Below are 26,409 nucleotides of genomic sequence, written 5' to 3'. Positions count from 1 at the left end.
CCAAACCCTCCTGGCAACCAAGAAAAAAAATCTTATATATAAAGATAGATAATAGATAGATAGATAGATAGATAGATAGATAGATAGATATGGGATGGATGGATTGATACATAGATAGATATGGGATGGATAGATAGATAGATAGATAGATAGATAGATAGATAGATATGGGATAGATAGATATGGGATGGATAGATAGATAGATAGATAGATAGATATGGGATGGATGGATAGATAGATAGATAGATAGATATGGGATAGATAGATAGATAGATAGATAGATAGATATGGGATGGATGGATAGATAGATAGATAGATAGATAGATGCAGTGGTGTTTTTATTGATCCCATTTAATCTGGTTCCATTTTTGTTTTATACAAATTATAGCTATTGCCTGATTTATAATCATCCATGTCCCGATTCCATTTTTTCCATTTAATATCTTCTAATTCCAAACAATGTTTTTCTAATTTATTGTCCATTGACATTTTGAAATTATTCCACTCCGCCTCTTTCAACAACCGCTTAATTTCAGTCTCCACAGGTGGCACCTCAGAATTATACCTCTTCAATTCTTTAGAGCAGAGTCAGACGTCCGTATAGCTTGTGCGAGAATCGCATGGTACTGCACGGACTGGCCGGCACCTCTCCTACCCTGAGCAAGACAGCATGATGGATTTCTATGCAGCTGTCAAGCTCAGGTCAGAGCAGACAGTCAGGACTAGGTTTACAATGCGTTTCTCGCAGGAGAAATACGGCCATCTGACTCTGCCCTAAGGTGCAGTCACACGGCCGTATAACTCACACGAGGATCGAATCAAAATCCTCAGATTGGCCATCGCCTCGCCTGCTGAGCATTACATCTACATAGAAATACATGTTGTCATGCTCAGGTCAGGAGAGCCACCGGCCAGTCCGAGCATTGCGTTGCGATCCTCGTGTGAGTAATACGGCCGTCTGATTGCACCCCTTCTATGATCCTATGATGATTAGTATCATTTTTGAATAACAGTTAATTCACAAATTTTACTTAAAAGTATCCAAATTAGCCAAATAATAAAAAGTGAGTTTACATGGCTGTTTAGACAGTTAAATTTAAGCAATAATTTATCTCTGATTTTGTCTGATTTTTGCATAATGTCTTATCAGATTCGTGGAGAAATGCACGTTGCCTTTCAAGTTCCTAAATTCCACTTATAAAAGCGAAGGCCTGAAACATGAGAACAAATTTGTAGAAGATCATCAGTCTTGTGAGAAGACATCTAGAAACCATGTGGAAGCTTCTACTGCTGCTCCTGGTGGGGACCACCTGTGCTCAAGAGTCCGGTGAATCTGGTGAGTTAATATCACTTACTATTCATGCAGAAAAACATTCTGATCCATTGTCTTAGCCAATATTATAGTAGTTATAATTACTGCTGATGTACTGAATTAATTTGACTTAAAGATGACCTATCGTTTGACATAAATATGATTTTTTTATCCAAGTGAACCTCAACTCTTCCTAGGAACAAAAGATAAAAAAGTACAGAACCATTTACAAGCAAAAAAACCTTACATATATTCTTCTTTGAAGAGGACCTATCACCAGGGAAAAAGGGGCCAGTTTTTGCTTATATCTTAGTCACGCTGCTCCCCTTAGTATTCAGGTTTTTTATCATTTGAAGGCCACTTTCATACGTTCAGTATTTGGTCAGTATTTTACCTCAGTATGTAGAAGCCAAAACCAGGAGTGGGACAATCAGAGAAAAAGAATAATAGAAACACGTCATGACTTCTGTATTTATCACCCACTCCTGGTCTGGGCTTACACATACTGAGGTAAAAAACTGACAAAATACTGAATGTGTGAATGTGTGCTAAACCGGCCATATGGTTCTAGAGAAATGGGCTTTTTCATTTGCTGCTACTTATATGGTCTTTGCCAAAAGGTGTTGATCATAGGATTCTCTGCAATGTGTCTTTAGTTCCAGCTGCATTATTTCCATGTGAGCTCCGCAGCTTGGTAAAACCCATAAAAAGCAGAGCTATATAAAAAGGCCTACTGTATATCTCTTGAACCAAATTTCAAAAAATGGCAAAAAATGGAAAAAGAGAAAAATCTGGCCACATTTGCCCTTGTGACAAGTCCTTTTTAAGACCTTCCCCCCTGAAGCCTGTTTCACCTTCCTAACCAGACCAATTTTTACAATTCTGACCAATGTCAATTTATGAGGTCATAACTCTGGAACGATTCAATGGATCTCACTGATTTTGAGAGTGTTTTCTCGTGACATATTTTGATTTATGTTAGTGGCAAAATTTATTTGATATGACTTACGTTTATTTGTAAAAAAAAAAAAAAAAAAAAGAAGTTTGGCAAAAAAATTGAAAATTTTGCAATTTTCAAACTTTTAATTTTTATACCCTTAAATCAGAGAGTCATATCGCAGAAAATAGTTAATAAATAACATTACCCATATGTCTACTTTACATAAGCACAATTTTGTAAACATAATTTTTTTTGTCAGGAAGTCATAAGGGTTAAACCTTGACCAGCGATTTTTTTATTTTTCCAACAAAATTTGCAAAGTCTTTTTTTTAGAGACCACCTCACATTTGAAGTGACTTTGAGAGGCCTATATGACAAAAAGTACCCAAAAGTGACAACATTCTAAAAACTGCACCCCTCAAGGTACTCAAAACCATATTCAAGAAGTTCATTAACCCATCAGGTGCTTCACAGGAATTTTTGGAATGTCGTAGAAAAAAGCAATTATTTACTTTTCTTTCACAAAAAAATCCTTTAGACCTATTTTTTTTTAAATTTCGCAAGGGTAACAGGAGAAAATGGACCATACAATTTGTTGTGCAATTTCTCCTGAGCATGCCGATATCTCATATGTGAAGGAAATCTACTGTTTGGGCACACGGCAGGGCTCGAAAGAGAGAGAGCGCCATTTCACTTTTTGAATGTAAAATTTGATGGCATAATTAAAGACGCAATGTCATGTTTGGAGAGCCCCTGATGTGCCTAAACAGTGGAAACCCCCAACAAGTGACACCATTTTGGAAGCTAGACCTCTTAGGGAACTTATCTAGATGTGTATTTAGCACCTTGAACCCACAGGTGCATCACAGAAGTTTATAACGTAGAGCCGTGAAAATAAAAAAATTCACATTTTTCCCAGATAAATATTTTTTAGCTTAAAATTTTGCATTTTCATAAGAGTAAAAAGAGAAATTGCTCCATAGAATTTCTTGTGCAATTTCTCCTGAGTGCACAGATGCCTAATATGTTGAGGGAAACAACTGTTTTGGTTCACGGCAGGGCTTGGAAGGGAAGAAGAGTCATTTGACTTTTTGAATGTTAAATTTACTGAAATAATTAGTGGATGCCATTTCGCGTTTTGAGATTCCTGATGTGCCTAAACAATGGAAACCCCCCACAAGTGACACAATTTTGAAAACTTGACCCCTTAGGGAACTTATCTAGAGAAGTATTGAGCACCTTGAACCCACAGTTGCTTCACAAAAGTTTATAATGTAGAGCTGTGAAAATGAAAAAAATCACATTTTTCCCAGATAAATCTTTTTTAGCTCCAAATTATGCACTTTCATACGGGTAAAAGGAGAAGTTTCTTCATACAATTTGTTGTGAAATTTCTCCTGAGTGCGCAGATATCCAATATTTGGAGGAAAACAACTGGGTGCATGGCAGGGCTTGGAAGGGATGGAGCATCATTTGACTTTTTGAATGTTAAATTTACTGGAATAATTAGCGGATGTTTGGAGAGCCCCTAATGTGCCTAAACACTGGAAACCTCCCACAAGTGACATCATTTTGGAAGCTAGACCCCTTTTGGAACTTATCTAGATTTGAGTTCAACACCTTGAACCACCAGGTGCTTCACAGAAGTTTATAATGTTAAGCTGTGAAAATAAAAAACATCACATTTTTCCCGCAAAAATCTTTTTAGCTCCAAATTTTGCATTTTCTCAAGGGCAAAAGGAGAATATGGACCCCAAAAATTGTTTTGCAATTTCTCTTGATTTCACCTATACCCCATATGTGGTCAAAAAGTACCTTGAGGCACAGTGCAAAGCTCAGAAGGGAAGTAGCGCCATATTACAACAGATTTTGCTGCACTGGTGTGAGGGTGCCATGTCACAATGGCATAGCCCGTGAGGTGTCAGAACAGCAGAATACAATTTTACAAACTAAACCTCTCAATAAATTCATCTAGGGGTGCAGTGATTATATTGACACCACAGGTGTGTCACAGAATTTTATAGCATTGGGCAGTGAAGAAAGAATAATTTACATTTTTACCACCAAAATTGTGTTAGCTCCAAATTTTACGGGAAAATTGTAAAAATGGCATCAAAATTTGATCCCACAATTTCTTCTGAATGTAGAAATACCCCATATATGACTGTACAGTACTGCTTAGCCATACTGAGAGACTCGGGAGGGACGGAGTGCTCTTTGTCTCCTGGAGCTCAGATTTTCCTAGAATAGTTTGCAGACTCCATATACAGAGCCCCTAATTTCTAGAAAAGCAGAATCCCCCTCAAGTGACCTCATTTTGGAAATTATACCCATTTGGGAATTTATCTACAGGTGTAGTGTCAATTTTGACTCCATGGGTTTTTTCCAGAAACAAGCAGCAGTGGATGTTGCTGAGTGAAAATTGCAAACTCCCGTTGTAGTGACCAGTATGTTGCAGTCACCAGTAAATTATGCCCAGCTCATGCTTCTGGAGACATGCACCTGTAAATTAGACAGGCTCTCATCACTACAGAAATGTCAAACATGTGGACGCTAAATGGGGTTTAGGCACACTAGGGCTCAGAAGGGAGGGGGGCATTTGGATTTGGGAGCGGAAAATTTGCTGAACTTCTTTTGGGGGACGAGGAGCCATTTCGCTTTTCCAGAGCCTTTGTGCTACTAGTAACTTGGAAGCCCCTATATTTCTGTTAACAGATGACAGACCTGAGTGAGGGCTTACTTTTTCGTGGATTGAGTTGAAGCTTTTATTGGGAACATTTTACATAACATTTATGATCACATTTATCTGGCGCTCTGCTGAGCACTTACATCGGGGTTTCCATCAAAATCTCTGAGTGACGTGAAAGATGAAACCCCCGATGAATCCATTCACTATAATGAGGCAGCAGAGTTACTCTTTACTCCATCTGGCTTCTGTTCAGTGGTGTCCTTCTTTTCAGAAGAGCACAAAGCTGTGGCCAACGGCACTTTTATGCAATCCTAAAAAGATGGACACTGCCGGATCACAGGTCAGACGACATTTACAGTGCCTCCATCTGCCTCATTATAGGGAATCTTCTGCCAGAGGATCCGTCTGAATCACTTTTTTCAGAGATTTACACGGAAACCCCGGTGTAAGTGCTCAGTGCCGAGCACAGGATAAATGTGAGCCGAGCCTTACTGCGATCTTTGAGAGGCAGAATGAAAAAGTCAACAGCTTGTGAAGAATTAGTTTTATTTATTTTTACGACGTTCCTTGTGAGGTACAAGTGATTAGGTGACTTTATTCTTCAGGTCTGTGCGATTACAGCAATACCAGATTTTGCTCTTTATTGCAAAAAACTAATTTTTGCATCACCATATTTTGAGAGCTATATTTTTTCCATATTTTGGCTGACAGAATCATGTTATGGCTTGTTTTTTGCGGAACAAGCTATTTGCACCATTTTTGGGCACATGACATTTTTTAATCATTTTCTATTCTGATTTTTGGGAGAGAGAATGAACAAAAACCAGCAATTCAAGCATTGTTTTTTCTTCTTTTTTTTTATACCGCTCCGCGTGTGGTAAAATTGGTAAGGCAGATTTATTCTTCGGGTCAGTATGATTATAGCGACACCCAATTTATATAGTTTTAATGTTTTGCGCTTTTACACAATAAAAACTATTTTATAGAAAAAATAATTATTTTTGCATTGCTTTATTCTGAGAGTTATAACTTTTTTATTTTTCTGCTGATTGAGCTGTGTGGTGGCTTGTCTTTTGTGGGACAAGATGACGTTTTCAGCAGTACCATTTTTATTTATGTTCGTCTTTTTGATCGAGTTTTATTACACTTTTTGTTCGGCTGTATGATGATAAAGCATTGTTTTTTGCCTCATTTTTTATTTATTTTTTACAGTGTTCACTGAAGGGGTTAACTAGTCGGACAGTTTTATAAAGCGGCTCTTGTTATGGGTGTGGCGATACCAAATATGTGTACTTTTATTTATTTTTTCATAACTAAATTTATTTATTGAAAAAATATTTGTTTCTTTTTTTCTTTATTTGGAGATTTAAAAAAAATATTTTTTTACACTTTTTAATGTTTTTTTAAAACTTTTTTACATTGTCCTTTCCTGGGACATCATTATATAGTGGAAAATTGCTAATCTGATACTCTACACAGCAGAGTATCACACCAGCATCTGTCAGGCAGGGAAGGAGGCATGTCAACAACTGCTCTCAGCAGGCACTCACAAGCCACCTTCCCTGCAGGACCTCGAAGAACCCTTTGGCACGGGATCTCCATGGAGACCATCAGGACAACGCGATTGCAGTATTGACAGCGGCATCAGATGGGTCAAATGCCCGCGATCAGTGCTAGCACTGATCATGGGCGTTGCTGCAGGATGTCAGCTCTCACATAGAGCTGACATCCGCACATGATCACCGCGGCGCTCAGAGTGAGCCCGCACGATCGAGCCACCATACATATACTTCTCTTTCCAGTACACAGCTCCCGCAGAGCAGTGTATGTAAGGCGCATGTTGGGAAGGGGTTAAGGACAATTTAGATGATTTATTTTACATTTTATAAAACAAGGTGGATTACTTATGATCATATATATTAGGCTGGAGTCACACTTAACGTATAAAAAAATTGGTCCGATTTTGACAGACGGGAATCACACAGATGTTCCCTGAACAGTGATCTGTATGTAATCCATTTGCAATGCGAGGGTGCGATTTCCTCATATCTAAGTATCCGTGTGACATCCGTACGGAATCCGTATGCTGTTAATTTATCGCAGACTTGCAAAATGGACATTTAACTGATCCATGGCCTCAAATATTCGTGCAAACATATATACAGTATATTTAGGCTACTTTCACACATCAGTTTTTTGCCGTCAGGCAGGATCCGGCTATTTTTAGAAAAAACGGATCCGGCATAAATTTTGGAGAACTGTAGAAACGGATCCGTTTTTTTGCTGGATCCATCTAGCAGGTTATATCTGTTTCCTGGGGGCTGGCCAATTGGATCTGAGCATGCGCAGACTTAAAAAAACGGATCCGGTGGCTGGATCCGTCTTTTTCTGGATCCGGCGCATTCCGGCGCCCATAGACTTTCATTCCGGCTTTTTCGCCGGAGACAAAAAACGTTACAGTAGACGTTTTTTCCAGACGCCGGAATGAGACAAGTAGCCGGATCCGGCAAAAAACGGATGAAACGCAATGCCATCCGGCGCGATCCAGCGCTAATGCAAGTCAATGGGGAAAAACTGGATCCGGCATTGCATTTTGCCAGATCCGGTTTTACAAAAAAAAGCCGGATCGCGCCTGACGGCAAAAAACTGATGTGTGAAAGAGGCCTTATTTAGCTAGATCGATAGCTATATATATATAGATAGATAGCAGAATAGCCGTTAACAGTGGTGACATCATTCCATTACTAAGCCAGGCTTAATGTCTCCTTACAATATAAAGGTGACATCAAACCCTTATTACCCCATATGCCACCCGCCATAGGGCAGTGGGAAGAGAGAGGCTAAGTGACAGAATTGGCACGTTTTACAGATGTGCCTTTTCTGGGGTGACTGGGGGCAGATGTTTTTAGCCAGGGGGGAGGCAAAGAACCATGGTCCCTTTCTAGGCTATTAATATCTGCCCTCACTCACTGGCTTTCCCTGTCTGTCGCAGAAAATTGCGCGGGAGCCAACACCAGTTTTTTCCATGAATACAATCTTTTAGTAAATACATACAGGTCCCAAATGTTACATACACATATTACTAACAGTATTAGACACTGACATATATAAATCTTACTGTTCTGCATGAGTTTACTGTATGTAAACCATGTCTCCTATCCAGTCGGGTTCTGCAGTGATTTTACAGATGCCGGCAAATGAATTATCGGTTATTCTGCTATCTCTCTATGAAATATAAAGATATATATATATATGTGTGTGTGTCAATGACACATATATATATATATATATATATATATATATATACACCTATACTATTTGTATATATCTATTCTATCTATTCTACTGTAAGCTGTCAGTGTGATTTTACTGTACACGGCACTGAATTGCCGGCTTTTCAAAGGACACGGTGCGTATTTCTCGCAAGTCACACAGATGGTCCATGTGGTGTGTGAGTTTTTCTCGCACCCATAGACTTGCATTGGCGACTCTCGTCCGATATACGGTGCAAATCACAGCATGCTGCGATTTCACTTGCACGTATAATACGGACGAGAAAAAAAACAGAAGATGGGAGCTGCCCCATAGATTAACATTGGTTCAAGTGCTATGCGATTTTTTCTCGCATAGCACTCATCCGTATTCCTCTCTAGTGTTACTCCGGCCTTAAGGATATTTGCACCATCTTTTTCAAGATGATTCCACTGCCAAAACTTCCTGAAAAAGTAATAAGTAAATGCTCAAAAAATGAACATATGCATTTCTATGTAAAAATGACTTTCCATTCTTATGTACTTTGAGCGTCTTTTAACTACTTGAAGTTTCCAAAGACACCAAGCAGTTAAAAGAAGTGAGCTGACCACTTTTAAGACATCTGAAGACTTTTTAGGCTGTGTGCAGACGCTGCGGATTAGGTGCGGATTCATCCGCGCGGATTTTGTAAAATCCGCAGGTGAAACCGCAGGTCTAAATACCTGCGGTTTTACCTGCGGATTGCTCTGCGGTTTTGCCCTGCGGTTTTTCATCTCCTCAATGGAGGAGATGGCAAATCGCAGCAGAATCCGCAGAAAGAATTGACACGTCAATTTTTTCTACGGATTGAAAACCGCAGATAATCCGCGCGGAAAATTCCGCACCGTCTGCACTGCGGTTTTTGATTCCCATAGGGAATCATGGTACTGTACACCGCTGCAAAAACTGCTGCGGGTCCGCAGCGGCAAAAACCGCTGCGGAACCACAGCAAAATCCGCAGCGTGTGCACACAGCCTTATACTTTATTAGAGAAGTCAATGGGAAGGATCAAAAGATGCCCAGAAGATGCGTCAAAAAATCAAAAAAGCACTCAGGAAATTACCTTAAAAAAATAAAACTCTACATTATAAAAAGTTGGGTTCTCTTTCCTTCAAAATACGTTATGTACATATACGTTGAGGTATTCCCTGCAGCCCTGAAAAAGTGCTAAAAAATTACAAAAAAAATGTCCAATCAAAAAGCTGTAAAAAATTATAAGGAAACCTTCAGGTAATGAAAAACTCCTCCTGGGTTCCAAGAGAAAACTTGCCTTTTTTGACTGACTCAAAAAACCCCCTCTATGTGAGTATACCTTAACCCCATGTGCGTCATGTCTATTTTTCTTTTTTGCGTTTTTGTTTTTTCCTCTCCTTCTTCAAAGACCTATAGCTTTTTAAGTTTTCTGTTGACATAAGAGCTTATTTTTTGCTGCATTAGGTGCAATGTTAAGTGACATCATTAATTTTATAATATGATATACTGGAAAGCAGGAAAAAAAATGAAAAGTGCAGCACAATTGTGAAAAGGCGCAATTTTTTTTTTAATTCTATTTATAGTGTTCATTACACTGTAAAATTTACCTGGCAATATGATTTTCCAGGTCAGCACAATCATGAGGATACCAAACATGCATAGATTTTTTTAGACAATATTGAGGTAGGCAAGATGATTTGATGGCCTCTTATTGCATTTTCTTTGTGGTGCTTCGGTGGCCGAAAAACCGCAATTCTGGCATTTTGATATTATTTTTTACATTACAGAGTTTACGGATCAATTTAAATAATTTTATATTACTATTAATTATTATATATATTTAAAATTTATTTTTAATATAGGAAAAGGGAGATTTGAGCTTTTTATATTTTAAAAAACACATTTTTTTTCACGGTATTTGGTAATTACTTTAGGGAACGTGAACCTGCAATTGTCTGATCGATTGTACTAAATACAGCAATACTACAGTACCGCTGGGTATAGTAAAAATCACGATTTGGGTGAATGGTCATGACAGGTACGGAATCTTCAGAAGCATATTAATTGTTCCTGCAGTGAATATTCATTTCATTTGCAGATTTTCCCTTTAGACTTGAATGAAATGCGGAAAATCCGTGCATATAAGCCACACATTTTTTAGTGTGTTTCCGTGGAAGAATGCAGTATAATTCACACAAGAATTTACCCGTAAACTTTAATCAATTACATAACAAAAAACAGAAATCGCAGCTGAAAAAACACAATAAGTAACACATGTAACAAATAACTCTCTACAAATGCAATAAAAAAAATTGTTTAAACTAGCAAATTTGGGTAGAAAGGCTGCAGAAAATCGTAACTAAAGAAAACTTTTCATTCAGATGTTCGTGCATAAAAACAGTCCAAGTTTCATCAGTGTTTGATCCTTGTCAGAGTTTCAGCATTAATTTTCACTAGTGAAAAAATAAATACATTAAGTAGTTTCTCCTATACATTGCAAATCTGTGTGCTGCCTGTGATTTTCACTGACCCGAAGACTTGTATGGGTAATTTTGATTTGTGGCTTTGAACAAAGAACATGCCCACATGATTCACGGATGTCTTAGACCTAGAGTGAAAAGTTCCCATTTGTTTGGCTTTATTACCCAGCTCTTTATCCTTTTTTGTGTGTGGTCTAAAACTGTGCCTAATATGCAAGATGAGAGTTTTTAAAGGATTTATAGAAGGGTACATTATTTTTTAAATCCTGTTAAGGGGAGAATATATGGCACATGAATATATATGGCACATGAATATATACAAGAATCAAAATTGTACCATTATATAGACGCTTTGCTGAATAATAGGACCATGTTGCTTTAAGATACTTCTGATTTTCTGCTTAATTATTTCTGTGTAGGACCCACCTAGGCTTCATATAATACCGCAATACTGGGTGGATCGGGTGGATCGGGCTAAAGAACAATACTTATGTACACGGTGATTATGTAGCATATGAGATCAGTAAACAGTAACTCAGAAACGTACATAGTGATATGTAGCGGCATGGGAACGGTAAATAATAACTTAGAAATGTACCCATGATGTAATAACACAAACTCTGTATAAAAGCTGTTCATTTTTGGATTAAAGACAGAGAAGAATCATATTGACATGATACACCTTGTCTTGTGTATTCTTTTCTCCGTGCACGTAAAATCTCTACCAAAGATCCAATTTGGCCACAGACAATTAAGACGGGCCACACCCTAGTGCGGCAGAATCAACAGTTGGCGCCCAACTGTTTTCTATCTTTTTTCAGTTATAGAATTAAATTTGCTTTTACATCAGCGGATTGACATCGAGTACTGCTATGAAAATGCCCAAATCCTTCTCTTATCTTGCTATCTCCAGTTGTATTATAACTATTATACCTCCTTACTTTTACAACTGTTGGTACCATTTGAACTGTGTCAGGAATTTTGTTTAACCCCTTCACCCCCAAGGGTGGTTTGCACGTTCATGACCGGGCCAATTTTTACAATTCTGACCACTGTACCTTTATGAGGTCATACTCTGGAACGCTTCCATGGATCCCAGTGATTCTGACAATGTTTTCTCGTGACATATTGTACTTCATGTTAGTGGCAAAATTTCAGTCAAATAACTTGCGTTTATTTGTGAGAAAAATGGAAATTTGGCGAAAATTTTGAAAATTTCGCAATTTTCCAACTTTGAATTTTTATGCCCTTAAATCACAGAGATACGGCACACAATAAACTTGATAACTAACATTTCCCACATGTTTACTTTACATCAGCACAATTTTGGAACCAAAATTTTTTTTTGTTAGGAAGTTATAAGGGTTAAAAGTTGACCAGCGATTTCTCATTTTTACAACACCATTTTATTTTTAGGACCACATCACATTTGAAGCCACTTTGAGGGGTCTATATGATAGAAAATACCCAAAAGTGACACCATTCTAAAAACGGCACCCCTTAAGGTGCTCAAAACCACATTCAAGAAGTTTATTAACCCTTTAGGTGCGTCACAGGAATTTTTTTGAATATTTAAAAAAAAATTAACATCTAACTTTTTTTCATAAAAAAAATACTTCAGGTTCAATTTTTTTTATTTTACTAAGGGTAACAGGAGAAATTGGACTGCAAAAGTTATTGTGCAATTTGTCCTGAGTACGCTGATACCTGATATGTGGGGGGGAACGACTGTTTCGGCGCATGGCAGAGCTCAGAATGGAAGGAGCGCCGTTTGACTTTTTCAATGCAAAATTGGCTGGAATTCAGATTGGACGCCATGTCACGTTTGGAGAGTCCCTGATGTACCTAAACAGTGGAAACCCCCTACAAGTGACCCCATTTTGGAAACTAGACCCCCCAAGGAACTTATCTAGATATGTGGTGAGAACTTTGAACCCACAAGGGCTTTACAGAAGTTTATAACGTACAGCGGTACAATTAAAAAATCATATTTTTTCCACAAAAATGATCCTTTCACCCCAATTTTTATTTTTCCAAGGGTAACAGGACCCTAAAAGTTATTGTGCAATTTGTCCTGAGTATGCTGATACCCCACATGTGAGGGTAAACCACTATTTGGGCGCATGGCAGAGCTCGGAAGGGAAGCAGCGCCATTTGACGTTTTTGGCTGGAATTGAGATCGGACACCATGTCGCGTTTGGAAAACTCCTGATGTACCAAAACAGTGGAAACCCCCCACAAATGACACCATTGTGGAAACTAGACCCCCTAAGGAACTTATCTAGATGTGTGGTGAGAACTTTGAACCCCCATGGGCTTCACAGAAGTTTATAACATAAAGCCGTACAATTAAAAAATCATATTTTTTCCACAAAAATGATCTTTTCACCCTCAATTCTTATTTTTCCAAGGGTAACAGGACCCTAAAAGTTATTGTGCAATTTGTCCTGAGTACGCTGATACCCCACATGTGGGGTAAACCACTATTTGGGCGCATGGAGAGCTCGGAAGGGAAGCAGCGCCATTTGACATTTTTGGCTGGAATTGAGATCGGACACCATGTCGCGATTGGAAAACCCCTGATGTACCTAAACAGTGGAACCCCCACACAAATGACACCATTTTGTAAACTAGACCCCCCAAGGAACTTATCTAGATGTGTGGTGAGCACTTTGAACCCCCCAGTGCTTCACAGAAGTTTATAACGCCCGGGCGTGAAAATAAAAAATTCGTATTTTTTCCATAAACATGATCTTTTAGTCACCATTTTTTTATTTTCCCAAGGGTACCAGAGAAATTGGACCCCAAAAGTTGTTGTCCAATTTGTCCTGAGTATGCTGATACCCCATATGTGGGAGAAAACTACTGTATGGGCACACGTCGGGGCTCGGAAGGGAAGTAGTGACGTTTTGGAATGCAGACTTTGATGGAATGGTCTGCGGGTGTCATGTTGCCTTTGGAGAGCCCCTAATGTACCTAAACAGAGGAAACCCCCCACAAATGACACCATTTTGTAAACTAGATCCCCCAAGGAACTTATCTAGATGTGTGGTGAGCACTTTGAACCCCCCAGTGCTTCACAGAAGTTTATAACGCCCGGGCGTGAAAATAAAAAATTCGTATTTTTTCCACAAACATGATTTTTAGTCACCATTTTTTTATTTTTCCAAGGGTACCAGGAGAAATTGGACCCCAAAAGTTGTTGTCCAATTTGTCCTGAGTATGCTGATAACCCATATGTGGGAGAAAACTACTGTATGGGCACACGTCAGGGCTCGGAAGGGAAGTAGTGACTAGAGTTGAGCGAAACGGGTCGAAAAATTTCAAAAGTCGCCGACTTTTAGCAAAGTCGGGTTTCATGAAACGAAACCCGACCCTAGGATGAGGTCGGCGACTTACGCGCCAAAGTCGCTTTTCAAAAGTTTGTTTTGCGCTCTTTTTCAGCCAATCAGGATCCACGGACACTGTGGGCAAGGTGATGACATAGGCAGGGGTCACCACCATCTTTCAGAAGGGCATGCAAGTGATTGGCTTGCTTTGGTGGGCGTCACAGGGGGTATAAAAGGGCGTGCACGCCGACCGCCATCTTACTTCTGCCGATCTCAGTATAGGGAGAGGTTGCTGCTGATTCTGTAGGGAGAGCATTAGGCAGGGAAGAAGACAAAAAAACTGCTTCTGCTGCTAGCGATTTGGCCTGCACAACACACCAGTCACTGTGTGTGCAGTGCAAGGGGAAGCTATATAGTGGTGTATCAGTGGTGTTGGTTGTTGGGCTGCCTTCTAAGGCTTCCTGACATTCCTGCATAGCTGTTTACCCACTGCTCCGCAAACTGTTTTTTTAAAAGCAATCCCAATTTTTTTTTTTTGTCCTGCTGAGAAGAAAAAAAAACTGCTTCTGCTGCTAGCGATTTGGCCTGTACAACACACCAGTCACTGTGTGTGCAGTGCAAGGGGAGGCTATATAGTGGTGTATCAGTGGTGTTGGTTGTTGGGCTGCCTTCTAAGGCTTCCTGACAATCCTGCATTGCTGTTTACCCACTGCTCCACAAACTGTTTTTTAAAAGCAATCCCAATTTTTTTTTTTTGTCCTGCTGAGAAGAAAAAAAAACTGCTTCTGCTGCTAGCGATTTGGCCTGCACAACACACCAGTCACTGTGTGTGCAGTGCAAGGGGAGGCTATATTGTGGTGTATCAGTGGTGTTGGTTGTTGGGCTGCCTTTTAAGGCTTCCTGACAGGCTGGCATTGCTGTGTACCCACTGCTCTGCAAACTGCTTTTTTAAAAGCAATCCAATCTCCCTTATCCTCTAGTCACTTTTGTCACAGCTGTGCCATCGAGCCTGTGACATAGCGCTCAGATATCAGTGGGCCTCACACAATCCAAAAGTGTCCAGTGTCCACAAGTGTCTGCAGAAATTCAAAATCTCCCTTATCCTCTCGTCACTTTTGTCACAGCTGTGCCATCGAGCCTGTGACATAGCGCTCAGATATCAGTGGCCCTCACACAATCCAAAAGTGTCCAGTGTCCACAAGTGTGTGCAGAAATTCAAAATCTCCCTTATCCTCTAGTCACTTTGGTCACAGCTGTGCCATCGAGCCTGTCACATAGCGCTCAGATATTCATTGGGCCTCACACAATCCAAAAGTGTCCAGTGTCCACAAGTGTGTGCAGAAATTCAAAATCTCCCTTATCCTCTAGTCACTTTGGTCACAGCTGTGCCATCGAGCCTGTCACATAGCGCTCAGATATTCATTGGGCCTCACACAATCCAAAAGTGTCCAGTGTCCACAAGTGTGTGCAGAAATTCAAAATCTCCCTTATCCTCTAGTCACTTTGGTCACAGCTGTGCCATCGAGCCTGTCACATAGCGCTCAGATATTCATTGGGCCTCACACAATCCAAAAGTGTCCAGTGTCCACAAGTGTGTGCAGAAATTCAAAATCTCCCTTATCCTCTAGTCACTTTGGTCACAGCTGTGCCATCGAGCCTGTCACATAGCGCTCAGATATTCATTGGGCCTCACACAATCCAAAAGTGTCCAGTGTCCACAAGTGTGTGCAGAAATTCAAAATCTCCCTTATCCTCTAGTCACTTTGGTCACAGCTGTGCCATCGAGCCTGTCACATAGCGCTCAGATATTCATTGGGCCTCACACAATCCAAAAGTGTCCAGTGTCCACAAGTGTGTGCAGAAATTCAAAATCTCCCCTGTCCTATAGACACCTTGTACCTTGTTTTACATTACTATATAGTTTGTTGGATTTTGTCTACATTTCTACCAAAAATGAGGAAGGCTGGTGGAAGAGGCCGTGGAATTGGGCGGGGGTTGGCAGCTGGTAATGATGGTGTTGGTGGTGGATCTGATGGTAGTGGCAAGAGCAAAATAGGACCGAATGCAGGAGGTGTTGAGCCTGCGTCATCGTCTGGCTACATAAGGCCTCGAACGCTTAGTTTTCTACGAGTTGGCAAACCGCTTTTAAAGCCAGAGCATCAGGAAAAAGTTTTGTCTTACATTGCTGACTCAGCCTCCAGCTCTATCGCCTCCTCTTCTTCAGTTGTAAAAAGTAAAAGCACTGAGTCGTCATTGGAGGCTCATGTTCATGAACCACACCTTTCCTTGTGTCCTTCACCCCAACCAAGATTGAAGGATGACGCAGGCCATACTACTGATTACTCCATGGAGCTGTTTTCACATACCATGCCTGGATTATCAAGTCAAATGGTGAATTACCCAGGCCAAGATGAATCTGACATGGAGTGCACTGATGCACAGCCGCTGATGGATGATTCTGCTGGTACATTCACTCAGAGCACTACATTGTCCTCGCAGTGTACAGAGCCAGATTCTGACCCTGATGAGACTCAGGTGCCCCTTCCCGCACACTATACCACCATACACGGTGACACAGAGGAAGGTGCACATGACATAGAAGAGGAGGTGATGGATGACCCAGTTGTTGACCCAGATTGGCATCCATTGGGGGAAGAGGGTGCTGCTTCCAATAGCTCAGATGAGGAGCATCCACAGCAGACATCGACATCGCAACAGCTGTTATCTGGCAGGCCCGGAGCACTCCAAAGACAGGTTCCAAACATCAAAAGAGTTGCTGGACAGCTTGTCCAGAGGGTCAAAAGATCACAGCGTGCTAGGCCGCAAAATGTCTGCCAAAGTAGGAAGAGTGCAGTGTGGCACTTTTTTTAACAAAATCCTCATGATCAGGCCAAGGTTATCTGTAAGAAGTGCGCAAAGACCTTTAGCCGAGGGAAAAATCTGAAAAATTTGAATACCAGTTGCATGCTTAGACATTTAACCAGCATGCACTTGCAAGCGTGGACACAACACCAAACCTCAAGTGCCACATGTGCAACTGATCACAACGAAGGTAGTCAGCAACGCTACATTGTTTCCCCCACTGTAAGCCCACCGGTTAGCACAGCAGCAAATGTTGAGGTGTCGTTGCAAGGCCACAGCAGTCAGGGAATCCCACTGTTATATCAACGAAAGACTGATTCTAGGCCATCAGAAAGAACACCAACTCCATCACCATCATCAACCCTCTCTCAGTCCGCCCTGTCCACCGCTACTTCCACCATATGCAGCTCTCAAGTCCAGCTCACCCTCCCAGACACTATGAGTAGGTCAAGAAAGTACTCAGTCTCTCATCCGCGTACACTGGGTTTGAACACCCACATTGCCAAACTAATCTCGTTTGAGATGATGCCCTTTCGGTTGGTGGAAAGCACAGCTTTCCGCGAACTCATGGACTATGCAGTACCACGCTATAACCTACCCAGTCGCCACTTCTTCTCTCGCAAAGCCATCCCAGCCCTCCACCATCATGTGAAAGACCGCATTGTCCATGCACTCAAGCAGTCAGTGAGCGGAAAGGTGCACCTCACAACTGATGCATGGTCCAGTCGGCATGGCCAGGGCCGTTACGTGTCCATCACTGCACACTGGGTTAATGTGGTGGATGCAGGGTCCACAGGGGACAGCGGTGGTGGGACAGTGCTGCCTAGCCCACGGTATAGGAAACAGTTGGCTGTAGGCGTTCGACCCTCCTCCTCCTCCTCCAGAAGCGAAAGCTCGTCCACAGAGCGCAGTCGTACGAGCACTCCATCTGCAGCTGCCACTGTTGCACACGATGTGTCCCCCTATCGAGCAGCTAGTGGAAAGCGTCAGCAGGCTGTGTTGCAGATGATGTGTTTGGGCAACAGACACACCGCCGAGGTGCTGGCAGAGTACTTGAAGCGACAAACTGAGTCATGGCTGGGCAGTGTACATCTTGAGGCAGGCAAGGTAGTTAGTGGTAACGGCCGTAATTTTGTGGCAGCCATAGCCCTTTCAAAACTCAGCCATATACCTTGCTTGGCTCACACCTTGAACCTGGTGGTGCAGTGCTTCGTCAAAAATTATCCGGAGTTAACAGCCCTGCTCCAGAAGGTGCGAAGACTGTGCGCGCACATCCGCCGGTCGCCTGTACACTCCGTTCGTATGCAGAAGCTGCAGCGATTGCTCCACCTTCCCAACCACCGCCTCATTATCGACATTGCAACAAGGTGGAACTCCACCCTGCACATGGTGGAGCGGCTGTGCGAGCAGAGGTAAGCCATAATGCATTTGTGGGAGGATACACGGCCAGGCACTTTGAGAGCAGACAAAGAGTTGACAGGTGTGCAGTGGTCGAAGCTGAAAGACCTCTGTAAAGTCCTTCAGTGTTTTGAGGAATGCACACGGCTGGTAAGCGCAGACGACGCCATCCTAAGCATGAGCATCCCACTTATGCGTCTGCTCATGCAAACTTTGACGCACCTTAAGGAGCAGGCGTCTGCAGCCAATGTTGATGAGGAGGAAGAGGAGGAGGGAATCCTTGATGACATTCAGCCATTGTCTGCTCAGGGACCTCTCCTGGACGAGGTGGAGGAAGAAGAGGAGGAGGAGGAAGAGGATGATGGGGATGATTACTTAGGGGAGGAGGATGCATCTCGTGGGGCAAGTGAAAATGTTGGCGTGGCAAGGTCTGGTACAGGGTTTGTGCGTGACTGGAGGGATGTGGATTTGCCAGAAAGTGCTCCTCCAACCAGCACTCGCAGTGCATCATTGACACCGGGAACATTGGCCCACATGTCAGATTATGCCTTGCAGATCCTAAAAAGGAACCCCCGCATTGCCAAAATGATGAACGATGACGACTACTGGTTGGCCAGCATCCTGGATCCACGCTATAAAGGCAAATTACAAAACATCATGCCACAGGAGAACCTTGCCCTAATATTGGCTAATAAACAAGCAACTCTGGTAAATCGGTTGCTTGAGGCATTCCCAGCACACAGCAGCGGTGATGGTTCTCACACGAGCCGTACGGGCCGGGGGCAGCTTGGCAGAGGTGTTCGTGGTGCACACAGCAGAAGTGGCGTTGGAGACAGGGGTTTCATGACAATGTTGTGGACTGATTTTTCAAGTACCGCTCACACAACTGGTAATACTGCATCGATGGAAAGTGACAGGAGACAGCAGTTGTCAACTATGGATACAAACTACTTTTCCTCCCATATCGATGTTTTCCCACACAGGTCATTCCCCTTTGACTATTGGGCCGCTAAACTGGACACCTGGCCTGAATTGGCACAATATGCCTTACAGGAGCTCGCTTGCCCAGCTGCAAGTGTGCTATCGGAAAGAGTCTTCAGTGCAGCTGGATCAATCCTGACAGAAAAATGACCCATCTGTCAACCCAAAATGTGGATGATCTAACCTTCATTAAAATGAACCACGCATGGGTTTCCAAGGATTTTGTCCCACCTTCCCCTGATGACACATAGGGTGACAGAAAAATGGCTTGCTTTGGTCCACCTCTTCCTGGGACTTGACCTATTTCACCTTTTGCATCAGCTGAATGTCCAACATCAACATATGCCACTTTCTAAAACTCCCTAACTGTGCTGCCTCCCCCCCCATGGCCGGGGTCACCACCTAGCGCACGACACCGTGCGAGTGCCGTTGCCCTGGACAGGTGGGTAGGCCGACTCTTGGGCGCGGGCACTGGCACAGGGTCCTTCATAGTGCAATCAAGTGTCTCTGACGGTGGTGGTGCACACCCGCCGTCAGACACACCGCCGTACTATGAGGGGCCCAGTGCCAGTACCGACGCCCACGAGTGGGCCCCCCTTGCTTGGGCAGGGCCCCAGCATTTGCAATCTTTACCTCTCCCTGCTCCTCCGCTGTGTAGTCTGGGCCGTCAAATCCATACTGTGCCTGACACCGTCTGAGCCTGCCTCCTGATGTATAGACATATATTTTGAATGTGTACGCTATCCATACATGTTATCTGGGGATACGGTACCCTTTCTAACCTTTGTGCAATCACGTGCAATCCATACTGGACCTAACACCGTCTGAGCCTGCCTCCTGATGTATAGACATATATTTTGAATGTGTACGCTGTCCATACATGTTATCCGGGGAAATGGTACCCTTTCTAACCTTTGTGCAATCACGTGCAATCCATACTGAGCCTAACACCGTCTTCCTGCCTCCTGATGTATAGACATATATTTTGAATGTGTACGCTATCCATACATGTTATCTGGGGATACTGTACCCTTTCTAACCTTTGTGCAATCACGTGCAATCCATACTGGGCCTAACACAGTCTGAGCCTGCCTCCTGATGTATAGACATATATTTTGAATGTGTACGCTATCCATACATGTTATCCGGGGATACGGTACCCTTTCTAACCTTTGTGCAATCACGTGCAATCCATACTGGGCCTAACACCGTCTGAGCCTGCCTCCTGATGTATAGACATATATTTTGAATATGTACGCTATCCATACATGTTATCTGGGGATACGGTACCCTTTCTCACCTTTGTGCAATCACGTGTAATCCATACTGGGCGTGAGAACGGCTGGCGAGCTGTTAAGCAAGCTACAGCACCTGTGGTTTGCACACGTAAGTTTTTCATTTTTTCAGGAATGACGGTTAGGCCTAATTCCGGAACTGAGGTTGACCTGCACTTACTGGGAAATCATTGTTCGCGGGTAATAATTGTAATCAGTGATCCCCATCACTAACGTTGTTCAGCGGGTTATCTGCACCTGTAAGCGACAAACGCTGGCCTTTTCAGTGTAGCGCACATGCAGCCACGGACATGTAAGGGCATGACACACCAGTTATTGGCCAATCTCATGTGCCAGAGCCTCACGTGTCCCTCTAGTAAGCCGGACTCGGACCGCGGGGCATGACGGAGTCTCGTTCGTTAACGGAATTAAGCTTGCAATGTGTGCATCTGTCCTGTAGCTGGCATGGTTGAGGTTTCCCAGGTGGAGTCAATTTAACCGTAGGCTCCACTCCTGGTGGTGCCCTTCTGGACATTCCTTTAAGGTTCAGCTTTGCAACCATACTGCCCACGTAAAACAAACACTTTGCCTTCATGAACGCTGTTTGGAGGGTCATGACTCGTGGGAATAACGCCGCCCAATCAGTTAACCTGCTAGAGAGATCGTTCGTTGCTCCCAAGCATGACATCACACTCCCTAGGAAGACGGTAATGCCACTGTGGTGACCGTACTCCTGGGGGCGACACAAGTGCACTGATGCCCAGCCACTGCTCGATGAATCTGCTGGTACATTGACCCAGACCACTACATTCCCCTCGCACGCTACACGACCTGAATCTGACCCTGATGAAACTCAGGTTACCCTTCCCATATACAGTTCCATCTTACACGGTGACAAAGAGGAAGCTGCAGATGAAAGTGCAGGTTCGGCCCACCCGCCATCAGACACACCACCGTACTATCAGGGGCCCTGTGCCAGTGCCGTCGCCAACGAGTGGGCCCCCCTGCTTGCTCAGGATCACAGCACTTGCAAAGTTGAAATACTGTGCAGTGAGATGGAAGATGGGGACGACGAGGAGTCCAGACAAGTACAGGGATTCCCTAGCGAGGAGACTTATTTGATTGTTTTCAATGTTGGGACAGCAATTTTTGGGGAGCACTATACTCTGATGAATGATAGATGGGGCCCACCATACACTGGAACATTCCAAAGGTGGACATCAGACACTGGAGCAGCATTTACAGGGCCCATTATACACTAGAGCATTAGAAATGGGCCCATTATGTTTGGAGCATTATTTGGGCCCTTAAGACAGTGGAGCTTCATCCATGGGGACCAACATATACTGTAGCATTATGTGGAGCTCATCATATACTGTTTCAAACATTATATGGGACCAATGATTTTGTATGGAGAAATAGATGGGCCTCGTCATGAGATGTAAAAAGTGAGGTATTTTTCATTGTACTATACCGCTATTTCTCTGCCGTATCGGAGCATGATGAGTTGTGGTATGTGTTAAAGGGGCGCTCTTTCGCCCAGGGCACATGAAAACCTGCAGCCAGCCCCCCCCCCACAACTTTAGCCAAATAACCCCCATTTTTCAGTGCGTAACTTGTATTATGAAGTTAATTAAGGTTGACAAGCTTAAGTTAGAAGAATAGATGCATTTGGCATTCAAATGGGCACTGTAGGTGTGTTTCCTGTCCTCCTCTCACTGCCGACTTTTATTCCCCATTGACTTACATTGGGTTTCGTGTTTCGGGATGACCCCGACTTTTCCCTATAATTGGACGATCTTGCTCGACCCGACTTTTGGAAAAGTCGGGTTTCACGAAACGAAACGCGACCCTAAAAAACCAAAAGTCGCTCAACTCTAGTAGTGACGTTTTGGAATGCAGACTTTGATGAAATGGTCTGCGGGTGTCATGTTGCCTTTGGAGAGCCCCTAATGTACCTAAACAGTGGAAACCCCCACAAATGACCCCATTTTGGAAACGAGACCCCCTAAGGAACTTATCTAGATGTGTGGTGAGCACTTTGAACCCCCAAGGGCTTCACAGAAGTTTATAATGCCCGGGCATGAAAAAAAAAAAATCGTATTTTTTCCACAAACATGATCAATTAGTCCCCAATTTTTTCATTTTCCCAAGGGTAACAGGAGAAATTGGACCCCAAAAGTTGTTGTCCAATTTGTCCTGAGTACGCTGACACCCCATATGTGGGAGAAAACTACTGTATGGATACATGTCGGGGCTCGGAAGGGAAGCAGTGACGTTTTGGAATGCAGACTTTGATGGAATGGTCTGCGGGTGTCATGTGCGTTTGGAGAGCCCCTGATGTACCTAAACTATTGAAACTCCCCACAAGTGACCCCATTTTGGACACTAGACCCCCCACGGAACTTATCTAGATGTGTGGTGAGCACTTTGAACCCCCAAGTGCTTCACAGAAGTTTATAACGCTCGGACGTGAAAATAAAAAAATCATTTTTTCCACAAAAATGAAATTTTTGCCCCCAATTTTTTATTTTCCTAAGGGTAACAGGAGAAATTGGACCCCAAAAATTGTTTTGCAATTTGTCCTGAGTAGGCTGATACCCTACATGTGAGGGTAAAACACTGTTTGGGCGCATGGCAGAGCTTGGAAGGGAAGGAGCACCATTTGACTTTTTCAACTCAGAATTGGCTGGAATTGAGATCAGACGCCATGTTGCATTTGGAGCGCCCCTGATGTGCCCAAACAGTGGAAACCCCCAATTCTAACTCCAACCCGAACCCCAACACACCCCTAACCCTAATCTCAGCCCTAACCCTAACCCTAGCCCTAACCCTAGCCCTAACCCTAACCCTAGCCCTAACCCTAGCCCTAACCCTACCCTAACCCTAACCCTAGCCCTAACCCTAACCCTAACCCTAATGGAAAAATGGAAATAAATACATTTTTTTTATTTTATTATTTTTCCCTAACTAAGGGGGTGATAACGGGGGGTTTGATTTACTATTTATGGCGGTTTTTATATTTGGCAGCTGTTGCACGCTAAAAGACGCTTTTTATTGTAAAAATAGTTTTTGCATCACCACATATTGAGAGCTATAATTTTTCTGTATTTTGACACACCGAGTCATGTGAGGTCTTATTTTTTGCGGGACAAGTTTACATTTTTATTGGTACCATTTTCGGGCACGTGATATTTTTTGATCGCTTTTTATTCTGATTTTTGGGACGCAGAATGAACAAAAACCAATTTCTTTTGGGGGAGTGCGTTTACACCGTTCCGCAAGCGGTAAAATTGATAAGGCGGTTTTATTCTTCGGGTCAGTATGGTTACAGCGATACCTCACTTAGGTCGTTTTTTTATGTTTTGTCGGTTTTATGCAATGAAAACTATTTTATATAAAAAATAATTATTTTTGCATCGCTTTATTCTGCGAGCTATAACTTTTTTATTTTTTCGCTGATGATGCTGTGTGGCAGCTCGTTTTTTGCAGGACAAGATGACGTTTTCAGCGGTACCATGGATATTTTCGTGCGTTATTACACTTTTTGTTTGGCGGTATGATAATAAATCATTATTTTTTGCTTCGTTTTTTTATTTTTATTTTTTAAGGGGTTCACTAAAGGGGTTAACTAATGGGACAGTTTTATAGGGCGGGTCGTTTCGGACGCGGCGATACCTAATATGTGTACTTTTATTGTTTTGTTTTTTTTTATTTGCAAAAAATGGATTTATTGGGGGAATATTTTTTTTTTTTTTTCTAATTTATTTGGCGATTTTTTTTTTATTATTTTAACACTTTTTTTTATTTTTTTTTTAACTTTATTAAATAGTTCCAGGTGGGACATCACTGTCCTGTGACAGATCGCTGATCTGTCACATGACAGATCACTGTGACAGATCAGTAATCTGTCACAGGCATTGCAGAAGGCTTCCTCATGCCTGCGCTTTGCAGGCACTGAGGAAGCCAGCTTCCTGCAGGCCCCCGAAGGCCCCTGTCGCCATCTTGGATTCGGGGGCCTGGAGGAAAGGAGCCCCCCGCAGCAGCGCTGCACATTGCACTGCCGTGGTTGGCTCAGGGAAGCACGGAGGGAGCCCCCTCCCTGCCGATGCTTCCCTTTAACCCCCGGTACACCGCGATCATGTTTGATCGCGGTGTGCAAGGGGTTAACGTGTCGGGGGCGGTCCGTGACCGCCCCTGACACATTGTGCCGGGTGTGAGCTGTGATAATCAGCTGACACCCGGCCGCGATCAGCGGCGCTCACCACGTGGGCGCCGCTGATCGCGTCGACGTACTATCCCGTCCATGGGCATAGGGGCCCGGGTCCCATGGACGGGATAGTACGTCGGATGGCAGAAAGGGGTTAATGATAACAGAATTTTCTGCCGTCCTCCAAGATTAACGTATAACTCCTGGAACTTGAGCTTTTTTTATGCTCTTCTGGCCATCAAGGACAAATGGTAGAAAGAATCTAGCAGAAGACTGACTGGTGCCTTAGTACACTTAGTAAAACAAAAAATATTAACTTCTTTAGGAAGTTGTTGTGCTGGGCAACCCCCTTAATGCTGTGTGCAAACTACCTTGGTCCTGTTCCACTATAGGAACAGAGCAGGGAAGCAGCTGAGGATGGACTCATTGATAGACACATGTGGCACCCCTGAGGGTTCAGTCGCCAAAGAGGTACTGCATCTCCTCCTGAGGTGTAGTATCCCATTTCTCAGGTAAGATGGGGACACCTGACCAGACTTCAGCATCTGCACCCAGCATGGAAACCTTAGAACAGTAGGGCACCCTCTATAACCCCTGCTTGGTTCATGAATGGTGCTGGGAGGTGGGTGGAACTTAGGTTGTACTAAAGAGAGGGAGAACTAATAGGGAGTCAGGATCAGTTCTCCAGAGGGGGAAGCAGAGAGAGGACATTTATGCAGCAGCCTCCTATGAGCTGAAGCTTCTGGCAAGGAAAGAAAGGAAGAGAAAGATCAGTTTTTCAGAAGAAAGATAGGAAAGGACGGAACGTGTGGAGGAGAGCTGGGGATGAGGGCTAGAGCAGAGCCCTTCCCTAAGTTAATGTGCCAAAGGCCGGGGACCGGTATCCGAGGCTGTGTGAATGCTAATGGTTCCACAGCAAAAACCGGAGGAATAGAAGTTGTGACCACTTTATTCCCACCTAAGACTTGATGACACAGTAGCAACGTGTGTGAGCTGGGACATGATTGTAAGGAGTCCCTGAAGTAGGCTACAGCTGCCTGTCATGCAAGTGGAGTTCTAAGTAACAGCAAGAAAGAGGAACTTGAGTGTAATTCATAACTGCAAGTACTTCAGATTAGCGTTAGTAAGGAAATGTTCAGAAAAGGCACACGGAAGGGAGTGCTGGAAGGGTGTACTCCATCTGCCTGGGAGTTGACTGAGCCCCTCACCTGAAGGACACGGCACTGAAGCGAGCACCTGTGTATGCCAGAAACATGAGTAAAGCTTTGGAACTGCATTCAGCTGTGTCTTTGCCTTCTTCCTGCATCACCTTCTCAGCACTGCTACATCTCTATGCCTAAACACTACACCATCTACCTCAACATCTACTACCACTGCCCTGGGACTACAGCTCTGCCTGTGGAGAGCTATTACACCTCTGCTGCATCACACCATCTGTCCCAGAGGATCTGCACTGCAGCGCAGGTGCCCTTCTGACCAGATACCACAGGTGGTATCACGAACTTATCTACACATAACCTTTATTTCAACTTATTTTACATGGACACCCAGGGCCACGGACCGGGTCATTGCCACCGCGACACATCACCCTTTAAGACACCAGCCTGGTACCGAGTAAGAACCCCACTTGCCCTGGGGGTGATCCACACACACCTGAAAAGCCCAACTTT

The 26,409-nt window shown here is 43.2% G+C and overlaps 1 protein-coding gene across 1 annotated transcript in view; it reads left to right on the top strand.

Moving 5' to 3' along the window:
* Window positions 1-1,183: 1,183 nt before the first annotated feature.
* Window positions 1,184-26,409, top strand: part of LOC141069331 (bone marrow proteoglycan-like) — a 96,255-nt gene continuing 71,029 nt past the window's right edge. Inside the window, exon 1 of the mRNA XM_073558804.1 lies at window positions 1,184-1,336. Coding sequence (XP_073414905.1) covers window positions 1,273-1,336 — 64 coding nt within the window. The 5' untranslated portion in view covers window positions 1,184-1,272. The remainder of the gene's footprint in view (window positions 1,337-26,409) is intronic.

The sequence above is a fragment of the Dendrobates tinctorius genome, unplaced genomic scaffold (genome assembly GCF_039654945.1).
Source record: "Dendrobates tinctorius isolate UK_male_01 unplaced genomic scaffold, ASM3965494v1 ptg000258l, whole genome shotgun sequence".
Classification (NCBI taxonomy): domain Eukaryota; kingdom Metazoa; phylum Chordata; class Amphibia; order Anura; family Dendrobatidae; genus Dendrobates; species Dendrobates tinctorius.
The sequence above is the reverse complement of the archived record's forward strand: the minus strand, read 5'-3'. Positions and strand labels throughout refer to the sequence as shown.